The following is a 19062-nucleotide window of genomic DNA, read 5'->3' on the forward strand; positions in this document are numbered from 1 at the left end:
GCATTAGTCAGCTTGCCAAGACAAAACCTACTAGGCTTGTAGAGAGATGTTCGAAAATAAAGAAATGAGTCAAATGTAACGATATTCAAATTTCACACTAAATATTAAATAGTATTTTCAATACCATGGCAACATTTTTTATAGGCACAATGAGGCAATCCTTTAGCCTCGCTAATTAGCGCAAAACCAAAAAGTAGGTGAGAATTCAGCCCTCTTAGAAAAATACACAATTAAAAACTGTCACTTTGCTATTTGTCTAAACAGGCAGGATACTTTGTGTAAGTGATAATACTGACCTTTTTAAGTTGCTTTCAAAGGTCCGTGTCATTTGTTAGTTTGTAGCGTCACGGATTAAATTTGTTTCCTGTTTGTCTAATTTTGACGACTGAAAAACGTTGCATTTGTATTTTCCGGACGCATTTGCGAGGAGCTGCTGCAGAAAGAAGTTGCTTAGTTTGGGTAAATGAGAATGGGTCATTTTATATGGATTGTAATGTAAATTAGTATCTTTGAAGAATAAATTTTTCTAGAATCGATTATATTAAGATATCAAAAAGAACATAATGCCATAACTGAGCACCTCCACCTTAAAACTTAATGTTGTGGAAACAGTAAAATCATTCTTTCAGTGAGAATAAAGCTGTAGTCTGACAGAAGACCAGCCGCTCCTCATGTATAATTACTAACCAAACCCAAACTTCTTACTCAGTGATTCCATACTCGCTGTTGATGTGTTTTCTGATTACACATCATTTGTTCATTTTTATAATGTACAAACTTGCATAAAGGCTGGGTTTCTGTGACTGTTCTTGACTTGAACTACCAGAAATGCATGGATGAGGGCATTTATTTCTGAGCCTGTCCCAGTACAAAAAAGCTCGCATCGGCACTTAACTTTTCCTTACATGTCAAAGTACCTGAGGTTATGTAGGTTATATTTGCCTGTGAAAGTAAACCAGCCCAATTTCTTCTCCTTTCTCCCCTTGTCTTCATCAGGAAACAGATTTTGGCTCTTCAGGGAGGCAAACCTGGAACCGGGCTACCCTCTCGATCTGGTTGATTATGGTCGAGATATTCCCTACGACCGGATAGACACCGCAATCTGGTGGGAACCGTCCGGCTACACTTACTTCTTTCAAGGAGACAGGTAAAGTAGCCTTCAGTCTGTCAGTGATGCATTTACATAAAATGTATCACCATCCATAATGCATAGACAACGTATCCACCTCATTGTGTTAATGTCCGGTATCTTTTTTTAGTGCCAACATGTGCAGTTTGAGCTTAATGCACCTCAGCTGATTTAGAGAGGTTTTCAGTTCACTATGAGCTGTTTAAATACTAGCTGTATCAAGCCTAGTTTGGCCTAGTGCAGGCAGTTGACAACCAGAAGCAAAACCTTTATTCCACTATTGTGTTCAGATACTGGCGCTTTGATGAGACGTCACAGTCTGCTGACAGAGGCTACCCAAAGTCAATCGATGTCTGGGACTCTTCAGTGCCCTCTTCTCCCAAGGGGGCCTTCCTTAGTGATGATGGGGGTGAGCTGAGAAAGAATGAGAGGATTTATTCTGTGTGTGTGTGCTTGTGTGTATGCGTGGAAGTGCCTGTAGCAGAATGAGACTTGCCTGAAACAAAGAATCGGGGTGTGGTCAAGTCTTGAGCGATCGTTGGTTAATATCGCCAGTGTTCCTGTTGAAAGTGAAAAAGATAAACATGTCGTACTGTCATGCTTTTTATGGTGACACATTCTGATGTTTTTGCATGTTCCAGCATACACCTTCTTCTATAAGGGCACCAAGTACTGGAAGTTTGATAACCAGCGTATGAAGAGCGAACCAGGCTATCCCAAGTCCATCCTGAGAGACTTCATGGGCTGCAGTGTGGACCTGGATCCCGACAGAGACACCGACTCTGGACGCAAATACCCAGACCTAAACCGTCCACCATTCAACCCAGACGCGGGCCGTGATGCGGACAAGGGCAAAGGACGGGATGGGACAGACCGCGAAGGCACAGACTCTGACAAGGGCAAAGGCTCGGACAAGGACAAGGATGAAGATTACATTGAGGGTCGGGAAGAAGACACCAATGAGGTAGACGTGGTGCTGAAGGTGGACGACAGCGAGGAACGAACCATGAACATTTTGATGGTGACCATCCCTCTGGTCCTGGTGATGTGCATCCTGGGATTGATCTACGCCATCATCAACACGCTGCAGAGCAAAGGGACGCCACGGCTGCTGGTGCACTGCAAGCGCTCCCTTCAGGACTGGGTCTGACCCTTAGCTTGAGGAGGCTCTGAACTTTACACACCTCCGCTCCTCTCACCCAGACCTCTTTCTGGTGATCCATCTGTGCTCAGTGGTTCCTGCAGCTCTTAGTAAATGTGGCGGTAGATCCATCCTGATCCAGTACTGATAAAAACTACAAGCGAACGTAAATTATGTCTTACATTTAGAGACACTGATACACCACCTTAACCACCTCCCTTCGCCCATGGTGCTCTACAGTGCGTTGACTGTAGTCTATTTATGACAGAACTTTGCACATTTTTTTCTTTTCATGTTGTTTTGTTTTGGTTCCTTCTGTGTGAGACTTCATGTTGTTATTATTAGTTCATAACCAGGAAAGCTGTTCTGCTCTCTGTCTTCTCTGCAAGGCCCTCCTCCTTCCCCTGAATCTCAACGGGGCTTTCTGTTTGAGGATATCGTAACATCTGCTTATGTCATCTCACAAAGGGTTAGCAAACATGTGTAGACAAAGCACTGGGCTTGAAGCTTGGTTGATAATCAATTCTGTCGTCACTTTTAGATGGTTGTCTGCAGTGTAGTGTATCAAACACATGCTGCTGGGTTTAACTGGAAATGGTTAACACAGGTTCAGGAAGTGTTTGTATCTCACGTGAGGCTTTGCTCAAACCCTCTGAGTCAGGCAGTTACAGGACAGGTGTTTTCCATCGTGGTTTTGGATTTTTCTTACATGATTGATCACTTTAGTCCCCCCCCCCAAAAAAAAAGTTCGGACCTGCTCATCTGCTCTACAGGGTTGTTGAAAGAACCAGGTGGACACTTTGGTGAACCCATGGTTTCCCTTTTTTTTCTTTTGAACAGAATCCACCACGTTCATGCTGACAGATATTTTAGAATCCAGACATCTTTGAGATTCTTCAGCAGGAAACAGGAGCTCCAAGTTAAGACTTCTCGAAACCTCTCGTTTTGGTGTTGAATCGACGAGTGGTCTAGTTCATACATAGCCACTATCTGTGCTCTGGAAACCACAATGGAGGAGCTGTGGGCTGCATTACATTTTAAAGGAAATGGCAGGAAATGGTGAACAGCATCAAAGAAAACAGGAGCTAAATGAATTTAGCCGTTTTTTTCATCCTTAGTTTTGACGTGATGTTGATGTCGGTACCGTCCCCCTCCAAAGGCTTAGTTTAATTTCTTTTCACCATTTCTCAAATAACTGCATTACAGTTATTTGGATAAAAAATAACTGGACTAGTGAGACTGTGAGCTATACCAGATAAAATCTCAGAATATAATGAGTCACTTGTTGACCGTCACTGGGTTTGCATATTCGGCTCAATATGCTTGCACAAACATACTGTACATCCCATTTGTGCAAGCATATTGAGCAGAATATTTCCATCTTGTGGTTTGATGAATAGGAACACACAGAAATAACAAAATCACGGCAAAAATGACAATTATGTTGTGTAATTAATTTATTATATGCAATCAACTTTGGTTAATTTCAGCTTTTCGCTTGTCATCTGTCTTCAGTAAAAAAAGATATATTTGTGCTGTTCATCTGTTAGATTTGAAAAAAAAAAATCGTCATAGAGACAAAGACTACCAGCCGTTGTAGTTTCTGCTACATTTCCTCATAAAGCCAACACAATTCAGGTAAAGTTTAAGGCCTTTAGCTTCCAACTAGGAGGATTCTACTTTATATGGTCATAGCTGTAAAAAACAGTGAGCAAAACACATCCACTTTTTGTGTGCTAACGTCTGTTAGCTTGTTTTAGCTTCGCATGTCATTAGTTCCTCAAAGTGAATCAGAAAAGCCTCACTGTGTCAGTAGTTCTCCTAACCTCCACAGGCAATATTAGGGTAGGGGCAAATTTCATTTGCGACAGATGTCTTGCATCATCTAAAGCACGAAACAAACATGCTAATCAGGCTAAAACTCTAATATTATATGGTCTTTTTGGAAAGCACTGGCATTAATCTGCTTTTCTCAATAGTGATGAATAAATTACAGATCTACAATCTCATAATCTAGAAATCATGACTTAAAATAAGATTCAGGTTGTAGTAAACGTTGAGTATTATCAAGCAAATCTTTAGCTGCTTCTCAGCTGGCTGGACCATACTTCTTCCCATATATGGGAACAAATATAAAGACTTCTCTGTCCTGCAGGGTAAACAGAGTCACAGGAGAACCTGTTCCCTTTACATTCAGGACAGGCTTATCCTCAGTCTGCCTCTTCTGTGTCAACAATCAGGAATTTCCTTTGTGCTGTACACGAGGGGGAGTATTCATTATCTGAGAGAACCTTAACCTTAAACCGTAGCAGGGCTCAGCTAATGTTCCACACACTCCCAAACAGCCTGTCTGTCGAGCACAAATCAAGAATGATGACCTGCGATCTTGGTGTCAGAACAGTGGGGTATCTGGACACACCAGGGTGGGCTCATGTGAGCACAGGCTAATCCTCCTCATGAAAAACAGCAGGTGTGCACAAAATGCCGTTAACCCCCTGGACCTTTCCCTTAAACCCTTAAGTTCCCTGGTATCGGAAAGCTCCTTGCTCCTTTTTCACCTCGCAAGAACAAAGGATGAAGTCTTTGTAAAGTAGTCATTGGATCAGCCCTGCAGGGCAAATTAAACATGTCAGTAAGTGTGGAATTGCTTATTTTGCCTCTGCACAGTTGTAGCCAAATTAGATTTTTAGATAAAGTGAAGCTTTATTCACACTTTGAAAGGAAGACTGCTAACCAAAAAAACCTTTCATATGTTACGGTTTGTTTTGTCTCTTGACATGGAAACTGACTTACTAAAAAATAACTAATTCAGGTTGTGAAATGAGCTTACAGTTTGGTGTTAGAACCTCCACTGTCACATTGTGGTTTAGCGGTAAATCTGAGTTGTGGTCCTCTGAAAGAAATTGTTCCTTATCATTACTCTGATTTAGCATCTAAAGGTGAGTCAAGCTGTTGGGTCAAGCTTGACCGCAAAGGAAGAAAGGCTTATCTATAAGGAGGGAGCATGGGGAGTGCTGGGTGGAGCTTCGTCAGGTTGCTCAGATCTAATCGGGGAGTGTCTGACCATCCTACAGCTGAAACAAAGGAGGGGGGAGGGGACAGAGGAAAGGACGTTGACTTTGCCTCCCTGAGGCTACAAAGTGTAGATCTCAGGAATAACGAGTTCTGGACGGAAGAGGAGAAAAAAAGAAGGAGGGGCCATGGGAGGCAGATTTGTCTGAAATTCTGCCAGGGTCCTGGAAACTCACAGTCACTAAGACTCTCACTCGCTGCTTAAGTAAAGCCACTTCCTGTATACTGTTTGCACTTTTTCACATTTTGTCACACTCCAATCACAGACTTCAGCGTCTTTTTGGTATTTGATGTGACAGACCATCACAAAGTAAATCTGAAAAGTGCGTCATGCTCCTGATGTCGATGCACGGAGGAACAACATTTTGCTGCAGTTGCAGCTTCAGGTCTTCTGGCCACCAAGTGGGAATCTGTAAGGACTAAAATGTTTGCGTAGCAACAACAACAGCAAAAAACAACCAAATTTAACCTAAGTTTTAAACCATATAGCAGTAAATTATCGTAAAATATGTAGAGGCTTGTGGCTGCAGCACAACAAAATGTGCAAAGGTTGAAGAGGAAGGAATAGCTTTGAGTCTGGCCGTTGACCCTGAGCCCCACTGCAGTGTTAAGGTTGAAGGCTTGTGTTGGTGGGACACCTCAACAGTTAACAGGACACTCAGCCTGACAAGAACCTGGAGATTGATCTAAGGCAAGTCAATCCTGGTTGCTTAGAAATGGTGTCCTGTGTCCATCGCTCCTCCCTCTCATCATTAATAAGTTGTCAGAGGGAGTGGTTGGCGGACGCAGCTAATCAGCGCTAAAAGCACCGTCCTCTCCTGTCCTCCCCTCCCATTGGTCCAGCTGGGACATCTGCGAGTACTCAGGCATCCCAGTGTCTGGACAGGCTCAGAAAGTGCACACTCACCGCATTAGACACTAAGTAGCAGATAGAGTTCATCAATCTGCCTTTCCTGTGACCTCCAAACAACCACTTTAAAGAGCGGAGAGCCAGCAGAAAGCTGACCGAGCCGACGCGCCTCAGAGATCGCCGCGCTCTGCCAGTTTCAGCAGCTTCTCGTTGTTCCGTCCCACTCGTTGTCTCCGGACACCGAGCGCGAGAGAAATATCGAACGAACTCTTGTCTGAGGTGATTGATGCGCGTGTTGAAGAGTTCAGTTAATCAGCCCTACTCTCCATCAGTGAGCTCTATTTTCTGATAGTAAATCTCCCACCCCCTCTGCATGCCTGGCCCTGGAAGCCCGGGGGAATCATCACAACAACAATGGCCTGCTCTCTTCCTCTCTCTCTCTCCCCTCCCTCCATTTTTCTCTCCTTCTCCTTGGATGCACATTTGCACAAAAACATTATTGTCTCCCTCAATCCAACCTCAGCCAACCTTCCCTTTAGGAAACCGTTACGGCCTTTTTTTTTTTTAGATCAGCTGTAACAGAATTTGCTTAAACAAACACTCTACCTGTCGGCTCTGTTGCTTTCCTTAAGGCCTGGACCAGTAAGCAGTCGGTTCACTCTGAGGGTCTCAGATGCCAGCGTGGGGAAGGCTCGGACATGCTGAGCTGTCATGTGTCTCAGGATGTCTCTGTGTAAACACGGCATGCTGTGAGCGTTCCTGGCTCAGCCCCGACCGCCAAGCTTTCAGCACAGAAAGCCTGACGCCTCCGATTCCATTCCACCGTTATTTAGAAGGCAGCAGTTAGAGGCGGACCAATCGGAGATCTGTATCAGATATCCAGCTTCCGCTAAGCTGTGGTCTGCCGTTTATTAATAAAATATTCGCATTTATCATTTATTTTATTGTTTTTTTGGGGGGGTATAAGGGGTTTGTTGAGCCAACACCTCACCATGACGTCTGCTCTGATGGCATAAAAATGGTCTGGATACTTAAGAGTTCCACGTCTAGTTGTCAAAACACACCTTTACTGTTGTTAGCATTGCATTAGTAGCAGCTTCTGTGTGTTCCTTAGCAACTCTAGACCCTGAAATGCCCAAAAGCTTGCCAACATTTCCTTTGGTACATGTGGCTCTCATTCACTAGAAGCTCAGCAGGAGGAAAGATGATGAGATATGAGGACGACATGCAGCACATGGGTCAAGAGTCCAGTCCAGAACAGCTCTGTCACTGAGCCTCAAGGTTAACAATATTTCTGAATTCAGCATGTTCCACAACTTAGAGCGGTTCAAACATCAATCAGCTCAAACGCAGCCACGTCGCTTCAGTTTGTCCAGCTTTCCTGCCAGTCTGACCTGAATGAAGTGCAGACACGTCTCAACACGTCAAAATGTTTCCTTTTAATCGTCTTCATTTGCCTTTTATTCTTCCTCCAATTTTATTTCTAAACATTTCACTGACACTGAAGGTAAACAACTCTGACTCGTCCTCCGTCAGTAGCAACTTCCATGCCAAAGAGTGTTTGTTGGTGTGACCAGGTAGCGCTGGTGTCCAGTGCATTGACCGGTCATCAGCCGGTTTCTCCGTGCAGCTCTGTGTTTGTCGTCACACCTCCGCTGAAGACGGACGGACAGCGAAGGATCCGAAGAACATACTGCCTCACTTTTCACTTAAGTCAGCTTTTGTAGTCTAGATTGGTTGGGCCCCAGAGGACTGCGGTTTGCCCAGATCCTCCTGTTTTCCCAGAATGCCCCTCAGCTTGCTCACTGAGCCCATCCACTTGGAAACCACTCATTTTAAATGGCCACTCCACTAACCCTCCATGGGAATGGAACAGAAACCAAGGCTTCCAAATGACTTTCAGAGCCTTGAGAGGGCAACAGATGAGTAATCATCGTGCCTCATAAGGACACTCAAGACTGGTGGGCAGGCGACCTAATAAAACTGCCTCTATCCTCTAGTTGCAGCTACAGTAGAGACTGGCTTCACGCCGTTTGACTCTTTGTTTCTGTTATTTTCTGTAAAATAAAGAATTTCAGTTTCATCTCTGCCTGGGATGAAATGATGAGGAAAATGTGTTTTAATTTCATTGTTTATAGCATTCCAATGAATATTTTGGATGTGTTTTTACGTTTTTTGTTAGATTTTTTTTTTTTTTTTTTACATTTGTGTTGTGTTCAATTCTAGTTTAGTGTGTTAACAAGCCATGCTGGACATGTACACATTAAAAAGTGCTCTGAGAAAAGGAAGAATGGTTTTCTAAGCTTTTTTTTTTTCCTTGTTTGTGGAGCAGCTGAAGCAGCAAAAATGCTTCAGGGCTTATCAGAAGAAACTACGATTCCACACACACACACACACACACCCACCCACAGAGCACACACCCTCCTCTCTTCCTGTGGTGAGGTCACTGTCCAGGAGGGCCCAGCTTCCTGTCTCACACGGGACAGGCAGCAGAATGGTCTTGAAGGCAGTGGAAGCTTTACGGTGGGGGTGAAACAGGCTGGCAGGATGCCAGGAAGCCACATGAGCTGAGAGGAAGTCAGCGAGCCGCTTAAGCAGCCTGTAAGAAACCAAAACGACACAGGAATCGCACTGAGAGGAAATTCATTGTTTGCTGCACCACTGAGGGTTTTATCCCAACACTGGAACTGCAACACAGAGCAGCGGAGTTTGATTAAATGTGCAGCAAAAGAAAAAAGACCTCATTTGACCTGGTTGTCTAATAGTCATGTCAAATTCTTCCTTTGTCTTCATCTGAATCCCTCAGAGAATTATCGGACTAACAGAGGCGTGTGTCAGGAGGTTCCCATGTCTCTGTCCAGGGCTAACAATCAAAATAATCAATGCCAAATTTACCCATTTTAATGATCATTCTTCCCAGAAAATAAAAACCAATCACTACAAAACAAACAAAAAACACCATGAAATAAAAACATCTACTGTGCCTTGAAAATATATTAAAAACTTTTAAACCTTTTCACGTTTTGTCACATGGACTTCAGAAATGATCTATCTATCTATCTATCTATCTATCTATCTATCTATCTATCTATCTATCTATCTATCTATCTATCTATCTATCTATCTATCTATCTATCTATCTATCTATCTATCTATCTATCTATCTATCCACTACATGCATGGATGGATGGATGGATCAACGTTTCTGGATATTATGTACTTCATGTTATTCATATGTTGCTAATAAGTGGGTAATCAAGCAAAAATAAAAAAAAATATAGATGAAAGGGATGTAAAAAAAAAAAAAACTTCTTTATGAATAACAACATAAAGTCTAACCCACTGACAAAAGGAAGTGTGACCATGTAGAAAGATACGTTAAGCTTCCAATCATCAGAGATAACATGTAAAAGCTCTTGTGGAATCAGGAGTTTGGTGGAAATCTCAGCACAACTTAAATGATTGTGTTGATCAAATTTAGGAACTTATTATTTGACCTAAGAAAACCATTTCAGAATTGTACAGTTTTCACCAATGTGCATCCTTTATTAAAATTGAACGGGAACACGGAGGCTGAGAAACAGAGACTCCTAATGAATCAGGATCCTAACGACGCCAATGACGCAGTCAGAGACCCCCAGGCTATACCCACACCTTCGGTTCCTGCTGACCAGGAGCAGCAGGAGTGTGCAAGACCCCCACTGCTAGCTGATACCAGAGTCTCCTCCACCCCAACACCAATCCTGTATGTCTCCTTAGTAGTGTATTGCAGTGGAGGTGCAGGAGGAGGACACTGCAGGGTGGTGCACCCAGCCTCCAAGGAAAGGCAAGACAAATTTTATCTGTATAGCACATTTTCAGCAACGAGGCAATTCAAAGTGCTTTACTTGATTAAAAGAAAAATAAAGCAACAAACAAGCAAAAAAAACATTTTATTACACTGGCAAAGTGAGGAAAAAATGATGGCAGGTTTAAAAACAGACTATGATGTGCCAGACAGTTGTTAAGCGAAGGAAACTCTAAAGAAATGTCTTTTTTTTTTAGAGTTTCCTTGATTTAAAAGACAGCAGTGTTTCAGCTGTTTTGCAGTTTTCTGGAAGTTTGTCCCAGATTTGTGGTGCTCATAGATGCTGAAAGCTGCTTCTCCTTGTTTGGTTCTGGTTCTGGGGATGCAGAGCAGAACCAGAACCAGAAGACCTGAGAGGTTCTGGAAGGTTGATACAACAGCAGCAGATCTTTAGTGTGTTGTGGTGTGAAGCCGTTCAGTGATTTATAAACTAACAACAGGATTTTAAAGTCTATTCTCTGAGCTACAGGGAGCCAGCGAAATGTCTTTAGAACTGGGTGATGTGTTCTATCTTTATGTTACATTATTAAATGATGTGAAGAAGTTGTTGTAATCAATGTGATTAAAGATAAGTACATGGATGAGTTTCTCTAGACCTTGCTGGGACATTAGTCCTTCAGTACTGGCAATGTTCTTCAGTTACAAAGAAGGCTGACTTTGTAACTGCCTTCATGTGTCTCTGGAGGTTCAGGTCAAAGTTCATCACTACACCCAGATTAAAGCCTGATTTAAAGCTTGCAGCTGCAGTAACTGAAGCTGTGCATTGACTCTAGATCGTTCCTCTTTAGGTTCAAAGATAATAACTTCAGTTTTGTTTCTGTTCAGCTGGAGAAAGTTTTGGCACATCCACACATTTATCTGTTCTTAACATCTGTTCAGTGATTGGATGGGTTCAGAGTCACCTGGTGACATCATAACGTAGAGCTGTGAATCATCTGCATAACTAGATGACTTTGTGATCTTTAAACCCCTCTGACTGGATGCTGAGGGACATTAGGAAGACTTGTTAGTATCTGAGCTTTAACTTCTTGTTTGATATCTTTAGATGTTGCTTCAGTATTTCCACATTTCCTCATCTATTTTAGGATGTGTGCCATTTCCTCCTGCGGCAAAGCAGTTGGGATGATGTTCTCAGGTTTACAATCATTCCTGGGGTTTTTTCTTCTTTTTTCCCCCAAATACAACAACGGTCATTATGTCTGACCAGTAGAGCTGGTCAGACATAATGACCAGTGGAATTGTTCTGATGTTCTTTCTCCAAAAATGAAGGCTTTTGTCCCTTTGCAAGCTGCAGCTTGGCTTTTTAATGTTTCCTTTAATGTTTCCTTTGGGTTGATGACTTCTTCCTCTCTGACCGGCCTTTCAGTCCAAGTCAGGACAGGATGTGCTTCACTCTGTCTCACCAGCTTCAGCCTGCGTCTTAACAAGGTCACAAGGTCATCTGGTTAACAAGACAGTAATCACTCTATGTGTAAACGTTCAATTTTGAAGACGTTAAATTAATAAATAAATCCCTGACATATTCTTTCTCTCATTATTGTGGCATCGAGCAAATAGAAATAATATTGGTAATCCTAAAAACAAAAGAGAGAATTTTGATCTGGTTTTCCTTCAGACAGATAGATAAAAGGTGTGCATGTCTTTCTGTTTGAAGCGTTCCTGCTCCGGTTGTTACGAGGCACACCGTGCACAGCGCTGTTATTGCTTGCAGCCGTCTCTTTACTCTGGGTTGAAAAATTAACTTACATTTAGTCCCATGACTCGTGTTTCCGGCACACATAAAACAGAGGCAGTTAATTGCTAGCTGGTGCAGCTTACGGCTAGCTGTAAATGTCTGAATGAGGTCCAGCTGAGACACCTGTCTGCTGATAGACACTTGTTCTAAATAAAAACAAGTCATGGGTTCTCTGCCTGCACTTCACCATCTTTTAACTATTAAGTCAAAAGGAGATGCAGAAGACCGCTAACTGTCATGACTGCAGACATACTGAGAGCCAATCCAGACTTTATGAAGCTGGAAAACTTGGGCGCAATCGATGCTTTAGAAACTAAATGCTCGCCGAGTGTTTTGTTCCTGAACTAAAATCTCTTGTTTGTATATTTTTCTTCTTTCTTTGCCTTTCTGTTCTTTATCAATAAGCTCAGCTGTCGTCATTATGGCATATGAAGTCCTCAGCATAAAGAAGAAAAACTGTTTAAACATTTGAAAATCAAAATAATAATGAATATTAACATAATATTAACACTAAAACTATGAGGGAAAACCGACATTTTAAACTTATGATTTTAAAATATAATTCTGAGTCTAAGGCAGTAACATGACTTAGATTACATCACATGTAAATATGGCCGCCACGCGCCTCCGTTCTGAGGTTGTTGTTCATACTTGTTTCCACCTTTGCTGTTTTTGTATCCGGCTCTCTGTTTACGGCAGTAAGAACGGGTCGATTTTCACCTTTATTCAGCCGTGGCAGCCGACAGAACAAAATCATAACACACAAAAAAACCCGAATAAAAATAAAGAACAATTAATGGAATCGGGTTTTTGTGGCGCATTAACTTCGACCTCTGTAGAGAACCATGATACGTGTCTCACGGCAATGATGTAAAAGTCAGATTTAAATGTGATGCGACTGTTCAGGCGGAAGCTTTGACAACAATGGATATGGAAATATCCAATGTCGAACCTCATTAAAGTGGCAGAAAAAGGATTTTTTTTTAGGGGTGAAAAAGATCTGAGTGGGACCGTTGAGACTATTGTGAAAAAAGTCAGATGCTTGGTGTGTGAACATAGCCTAAGGTGCTTAGAAAAACCTCTGATTAAATGAATCCGATTTGTGCTGCTCAGACTGCCATAAAAATATGCCAAGAGTCACATTTGGCCAGTCAGTTTGTGATGTTTTTGCCAGCATCGTGATCGCAGCCTGAGACTTTCATTTGCTTGTTTTTACGACATGGTCTAGAAAGAATTTCCTAAGAAACATCCTCTCTTATGTGTACAAATTGGCAAACATAAATTGCAATCAATTTGTTGAGTAGTATTCCAAAGTAAAGATTAATTCTGAAAGGAAGCTAAAGGTTTGCTGACAAATCAGTTGGGGTGTACTGACTTGTGCCGCACATTAAAACCAGATACTCAACAGTTAAATACTTCTTCTCTTCTCTTCTCTTCTCTTCTCTTCTCTTCTCTTCTCTTCTCTTCTCTTCTCTTCTCTTCTCTTCTCTTCTCTTCTCTTCTCTTCTCTTCTCTTCTCTTCTCTTCTCTTCTCTTCTCTCCTCTCACTGTGCCATCCTTCTGCTCGTTATGTTTCAAAATGAGGTAACACTGTAGAAACATCTGTGCCACAAATTGTTTCAGTGTGTCTTCATTCAACCTTTGGCAGAGAGATGTTTCAGACACTCCTGGTGCTTATAAAACGCTGTCAGGACAGAGGTGCAGCCTGGGGCCAAACCTCACCCAGACACAGCTGGATGGGCCCCTGGCCTTCGCTGTGCTGCTGCACGCGCCCACGCAGCGCTGCTGCAAACTCTGGGACTTTTTAATAGTGGTGAGGTCACCTGACACCGTTGATCAGACTGAGTTTACTGAACCAACTGTGAGTTAAGGTGGTGCACGCACCAATTATCATTGTTTCCGGGTTTACTTTTATGCGTGGCCTAAAATGAAAATGACGTTGGATGCTGAAACATACGAAAGTGGTGAAGAAATGTCACGAAGGACAAAGTGTGAGACACCATGTGCCTGATGGAAAATATGACAGTGTGAAAGCACCTCAAGTCATAGCAGTAGCTGCGTTTCTATTAAATGTGCGAAAACCTTTTCAATATTGCACTGTCGAAAAAACACAATTTCGCAATTGCTGTGTTTCATTTCGTTAAAAAAGAAATGAAAACGAATGAGATTATAAGTCACTGAAATGATGGCAGCGACAGATGTAGACAGTTACGTAACACATTCATAACTCAGCCATGGCGGTCATCACCTTTCAGCCAATCAGAGGAGACGCCGGCGTTGAAACGACAAGCCCCTTTTTCCTGAAAGCGGCTACGCAGGCTGCGTTTTGGGAAATATTAGTCTGTGATTTTACAGAAGAGCTATGGAATAGACATATTCAAAATGCAACTTTCTTTTGAACTGTGTGATGCTGTGAGAGCTCTGGTGGAGCCAGCAGCACGTCGTCCGAAAAGACAGAAACAAACCGTCATCCTCCTACCACTTCCTGTTGTTCCGCAGTCAGAGAAATTGATATAAAACGAACAGATCTCTGCCATTTTCTTTTACATATTCGCTCTAATATATAATTATGAGACTATTGTAAATTCTCAAAAACAACACTGCAAAAACACGCATTTAAGTATTCAAGACAATTATTGATTAAAACTTGGGCACTGAAGTCACAAAAGTAAAGCTTTTCTTGAAGCAAACATAACGATGAAGAGAGCTAGTTGTATTTTACTAGATGTATTGTAAATATCTATTAAAATGTTTTGGATATTATGTTTTGCATATTTATAAAATGTGTGAGAATGGCTTGGTTTGCTTGGAAACTGTTGTAGTTTTCACTTTTTTTTCCTTGGAGAATATTTTTGACCTACTTTCTAAAACAGCTGATTTCAGAAAAACCAAGCGCCAAACTTCCCACAACCCATTGTGTTGTGAACCTTTGACCTCTGCAGACCCAGGAGAGATGAGACAGAATCGCAGCTGGGGGCATATTCACAACTTCACTCTGTTCCACACTGCTTCACAGATCTCTCATTTGATACTCATTTGTTTTATTAACTTTTAAGATGAAAATCTGTTGCATTTCCTTCAGGCATGTTGGGCGAATATGCACGTTAACATCGATGTGACGTGAATAAGCCGGCGTCGTGTGCAGAAAACTTTACTGCCTTAAGGGATCCACAGTGAAATCTACCTGATCATCACGCCTATCACAATCTCCTGGTGGACGCCTTGTGTTTACACCGTCTTTGGTGGACTCGTTTCAAAGTCCATTCTTACAAAAACATTCCTGTGTTACGATAAAGCTATTATCCCAATCACTGGGTGGGGAGACTCATAAAAGTGATGGCATGTAATAAACTTAATAAGGAAAACATCACAGGGGACAGATGAACAACACAAGCCTTTGAGTTTGAGTGAAGGTTATTGCAGTGTTTGTGTCTGAGTCAAGTCTTCACAGCAGTGCTGGGGTTGGGGCTGCGTACAAAAATTCAAGACAGTCCATGTCCTTAAAGCATGTGTAGCTCCACAACTGGTTGGTTGTAGACAGTACATCCCCACAAACCATACGGACACTGACACTCCATCAGGCCACGTCTCGCCAGGTGATTAGAGTCACATGTACAGAGTTTATAGCACATCTCTAAAACACACCCCAGCCATTATAACATTTACCTTTTTTTGTTTCCCGTTCCTGTAGGAGAATGGAGACGGGTTGCAGGAAATTATCTGCAATCTTCATTAAGAAGAACAAGCAAGACAAGGAATGCGGGAAGAACAGCTTATGCAGTGAGGAACAGCCTGCGGGACTCCTTCTCATCACCATACGGTCTGGTGCCTTGGCAACAAGCCACAATAAGAAGAGGCACGTTGTTTGTGTGATTTACTTTCAATAAATTTAGAATCAATTTATATATATTTTTTTATCTTTCTATTATAATAAACATTTGGATTTCTAACAATTTGTGTGTCTTTTAAAACAAAAAAAAAACTACGTATTTGCATGGGGCAAAATTTATTTACATTTACACCTACTTTCATAACAATGTGCAAAATAACAATATACATTTAACAGGAAAACTTTAACAACACAATTTCAAATTTCTTAATAAATCACATTCGACAATGTAGAATCCAATAACATCAGATGTAGAACTTTTTTTTGTTGTTGTATTTTTTAGTATTTATTCTGCACAACTACAGTGGCTCCAATGAATGTAAGTTTTTTTTGATGGAGATATTCTTGCTCCATCCCAAAAAGGAGCTCATGGATGCGGGATTGAGCCGGTGATCTGACTCCTGGAGGCAACGTTTTTAGCATCTCTGTCACCGTAGAGGCAAACCGTGCCTCCTCAGAATCCTCTTTCCGGGCTCTCTCCTCTCTACGCTGGTCTCTTTTTCAAATCATCATCATCGTCCCTCCGTTCCTTCTTCTTTCCCTTCTTTTTTCTGGTCAGAGCAGAACAGAGATGGTTCTCTTGGGGCATCAGACTCCACGGAGCAGGCTGGCAGTGTTTTTTCCTGGGCGTCGGACTCACTGGCTGGTGGAGATGGATCTTGGTGTTCTTGCTGGAGCAAGCAGATGAAGTCGCCCCATTGGAACTGCTACTGAAGTCTTAATTATGTACACAATTTAAAATTACATATTGATGGCAGACAATAAATCAAATCAATGTATTATTTTATGATTCACTTCGATTTAATAAATGTAATTTATTTAATTAATCATTTTATTTACTTTATAAGGTATGACAACCTTTTGATAGTTATTCAAATTCTTAACCATCGTAAAATTGGCAAATACTTACTTCAACAGGCACATCAGTTTCCGTCTCCCGGCATTTTACAAAGTTGTCCAGCAAGACAACATATAAAAATAGTTGGGACATCTATCTCCCTTTGCTCCATTTCCACTTTTGCCTCTCATCTTTTTTCTTGACTTTATAAATCTATCCCTGAGGTACTTCCATTTACTGCGACAAAATGCCTTGTCCTTCCCAAGGGTCTGGGCTATTTCATTCCATGAATTTGTTACTCTTTAGAAGTCTTTATATTCTCTCAAAGACGCATCATATACAGTAGATTACTATATTAGATTACTTCTCGATGAGACGTTCTTCGTCGCCCATTTCGTCCAGACGATGTCGCCGGTTTGTGTCGCATACAAAACAGTTCGACGTGAACACCGTTTTCTCGCCGGGCGGTTTACTGTGCGACACCGAGGACGCGTACGCGGTCATACAAGCCTATCCTTGCGGTCATACAAACCTATCCGTGGGCGGACATGTCTGGCAGACGTCCGCTTCGAGTCCGCGCAGACCTCCGCGTACTGAAGTGCGCCCGAGTATGTTGGGGCCTTAAGCCATACAATCTCACAACTTATGTTTTGCGAGCACAAAATATAACATAACAAATAAGCATTTATACCCAATTGTCCTTAAGTGAAACGTACAGAATAGACTGCTGTAAATTTTACATATTACGTGTGAAGGGTGTACTTCCTGCTTTGTTTTCATTGGCCACTAGTCCTTGTACCCTGGTAAACAGAAGTTGTTTGTTAGGTCTTTGATCTAAGAAAGCGATGTTGATGATGTTCGAACAGGATTAAAATGAACCCTACTCAATAGTGGTGACTAGAAACTGACAGAGCAAAACCATATTTCTGTGATCTTGAGCTTTGAAATCCGTTGGACATAAAACCTCATGCACTCTGCATGGAATGGGCTGGTACACATCTTGGTCCATCTGCCTACCAGCTGTTGGTTGTGTGTGTAAAAACTGTTTATTGCAAGTTTATGGCAGCTGGTACTTATTAAAGCTGCAAACACACAGAGAGACGCACTTAGCATCTGGATGCAATATTCTCCAAACGTTCTGCAGTCAAGTACAACACCTGCTAGGGTGGCGCCGACAACCACACCTAAGTACACAATGACTGCGTGAAACTAAGGAGGAACCATGTGGAGGTTGTGGCACCTTGCAATGCAGTGCTAGAGGGACCAACCGCTGTGGATGGGAGTGGAGGCTTGTCTTCCAGCAGCTCCGGAGATGCCATCATGTTTACCAAGCAGGTGCAGAAGGAGCAGTACAGAATTAAACAAGCTAGCAGACAGACAGCAAACAGAAGAATGGAGGGGAAATGAGAAGCATGGAGGCTTTAGCTGAGTTCCTTTTCTGTGAAACAAAACTAAAACTGTGTAGCTAAAAGTAGAAGACACATTACTTTGATTTGTAACAATTAGGATTACCACAATGATTGTTATTTGCCAAATGCAGAATAGTTTTTTCTTAAATTCATAACTCCATATAATTCATTAGTATTTGGTCTAACTCAACAGATCTGAGTCAACATTCAGGTTAAAAACAACATATCCGATGTATTGACAATTTTGATGATGGCTCTCGGCAAACTGTAATGTTTGTTTGCTGTTTTCTCAGTTGGTGACTGTTTGTTGCTTTATGACTTATTATTTGTGTGTGTTTAAGATGTAAAGCTCTTGTTGCTGAAATGTGCCATCCAAAAAAAACCCTGATTGATTGATTGAGATCCCAGCTTTGTGAGGGTCACTCCAAGTCCAGACTCCCTAAATAAGAGATGAATGCGGCAGCTGAAATCTTGAAGTTGTTCCACAACTCTCTTCCTGATATTGTGTGTGTGTTTTCTTCTGTAAGTCTGAAATTTGTGCCTGATCTTTAAATATCAGGTTCTCCCTTTTGCGAACTTTGCATTGGATAAATGGACAACCAGCTCAAATGAGTCACAATCTCAGAAGGTTGGACATGACACCAGACAGATGACCTTTGCTAGTCTGAGCTCTACACTATCTTCATCTAATGGCCTCTGCACAGCATGTTTTTGCTCAGATGTGAAAGTGATATTGATCTTTTCCTTGAAGTAAAAAGACCCCAAATATGAGTATTGATCCAAACTTTCCCTCTGCGAGCGCTGCAGCGCAATAAAGCTCTCCCAGTCAAACTACCTGTAGGTGCCGCATTCAACATTTTGACAGAAACGCCCCATTACTTGCAGACAGATGGGCACTCCACAAACTAAACACACCCGTGGGAATGAGGTTGAGCCGTCAAGTGCTGTTCTAGTCATTTGACATTCAGCATTACTTTGCATCTGCTGCTGCACAGGATTGCTGCGAGGCAGAATAAGGAATATCTACTGCTCTCTCAGCAGAAATAGATCAGAAGTGCCAACATCCTGTTTTTAACAAGAAGCCGTTGCTTTGAGGGAACACGGTTCTATTGGAGAAATATTATTCTGAGCAACATTAGATTAGCAGAGGCG

The 19062-nt window shown here is 42.0% G+C and overlaps 1 protein-coding gene across 1 annotated transcript in view; it reads left to right on the forward strand.

Annotated features, from left to right (window-relative positions):
- mmp15b (matrix metallopeptidase 15b) overlaps positions 1-8480 on the forward strand; it is a 31327-nt gene extending 22847 nt beyond the window's left edge. Inside the window, exons 8-10 of the mRNA XM_032560588.1 lie at positions 997-1147; positions 1420-1538; positions 1771-8480. Of these exons, the coding sequence (XP_032416479.1) occupies positions 997-1147; positions 1420-1538; positions 1771-2279 (779 nt within the window). The 3' untranslated portion in view covers positions 2280-8480. The remainder of the gene's footprint in view (positions 1-996; positions 1148-1419; positions 1539-1770) is intronic.
- The last annotated feature ends 10582 nt before the right edge of the window (positions 8481-19062 follow it).

This window comes from Xiphophorus hellerii, chromosome 4 (genome assembly GCF_003331165.1).
Source record: "Xiphophorus hellerii strain 12219 chromosome 4, Xiphophorus_hellerii-4.1, whole genome shotgun sequence".
Classification (NCBI taxonomy): Eukaryota; Metazoa; Chordata; class Actinopteri; order Cyprinodontiformes; family Poeciliidae; genus Xiphophorus; species Xiphophorus hellerii.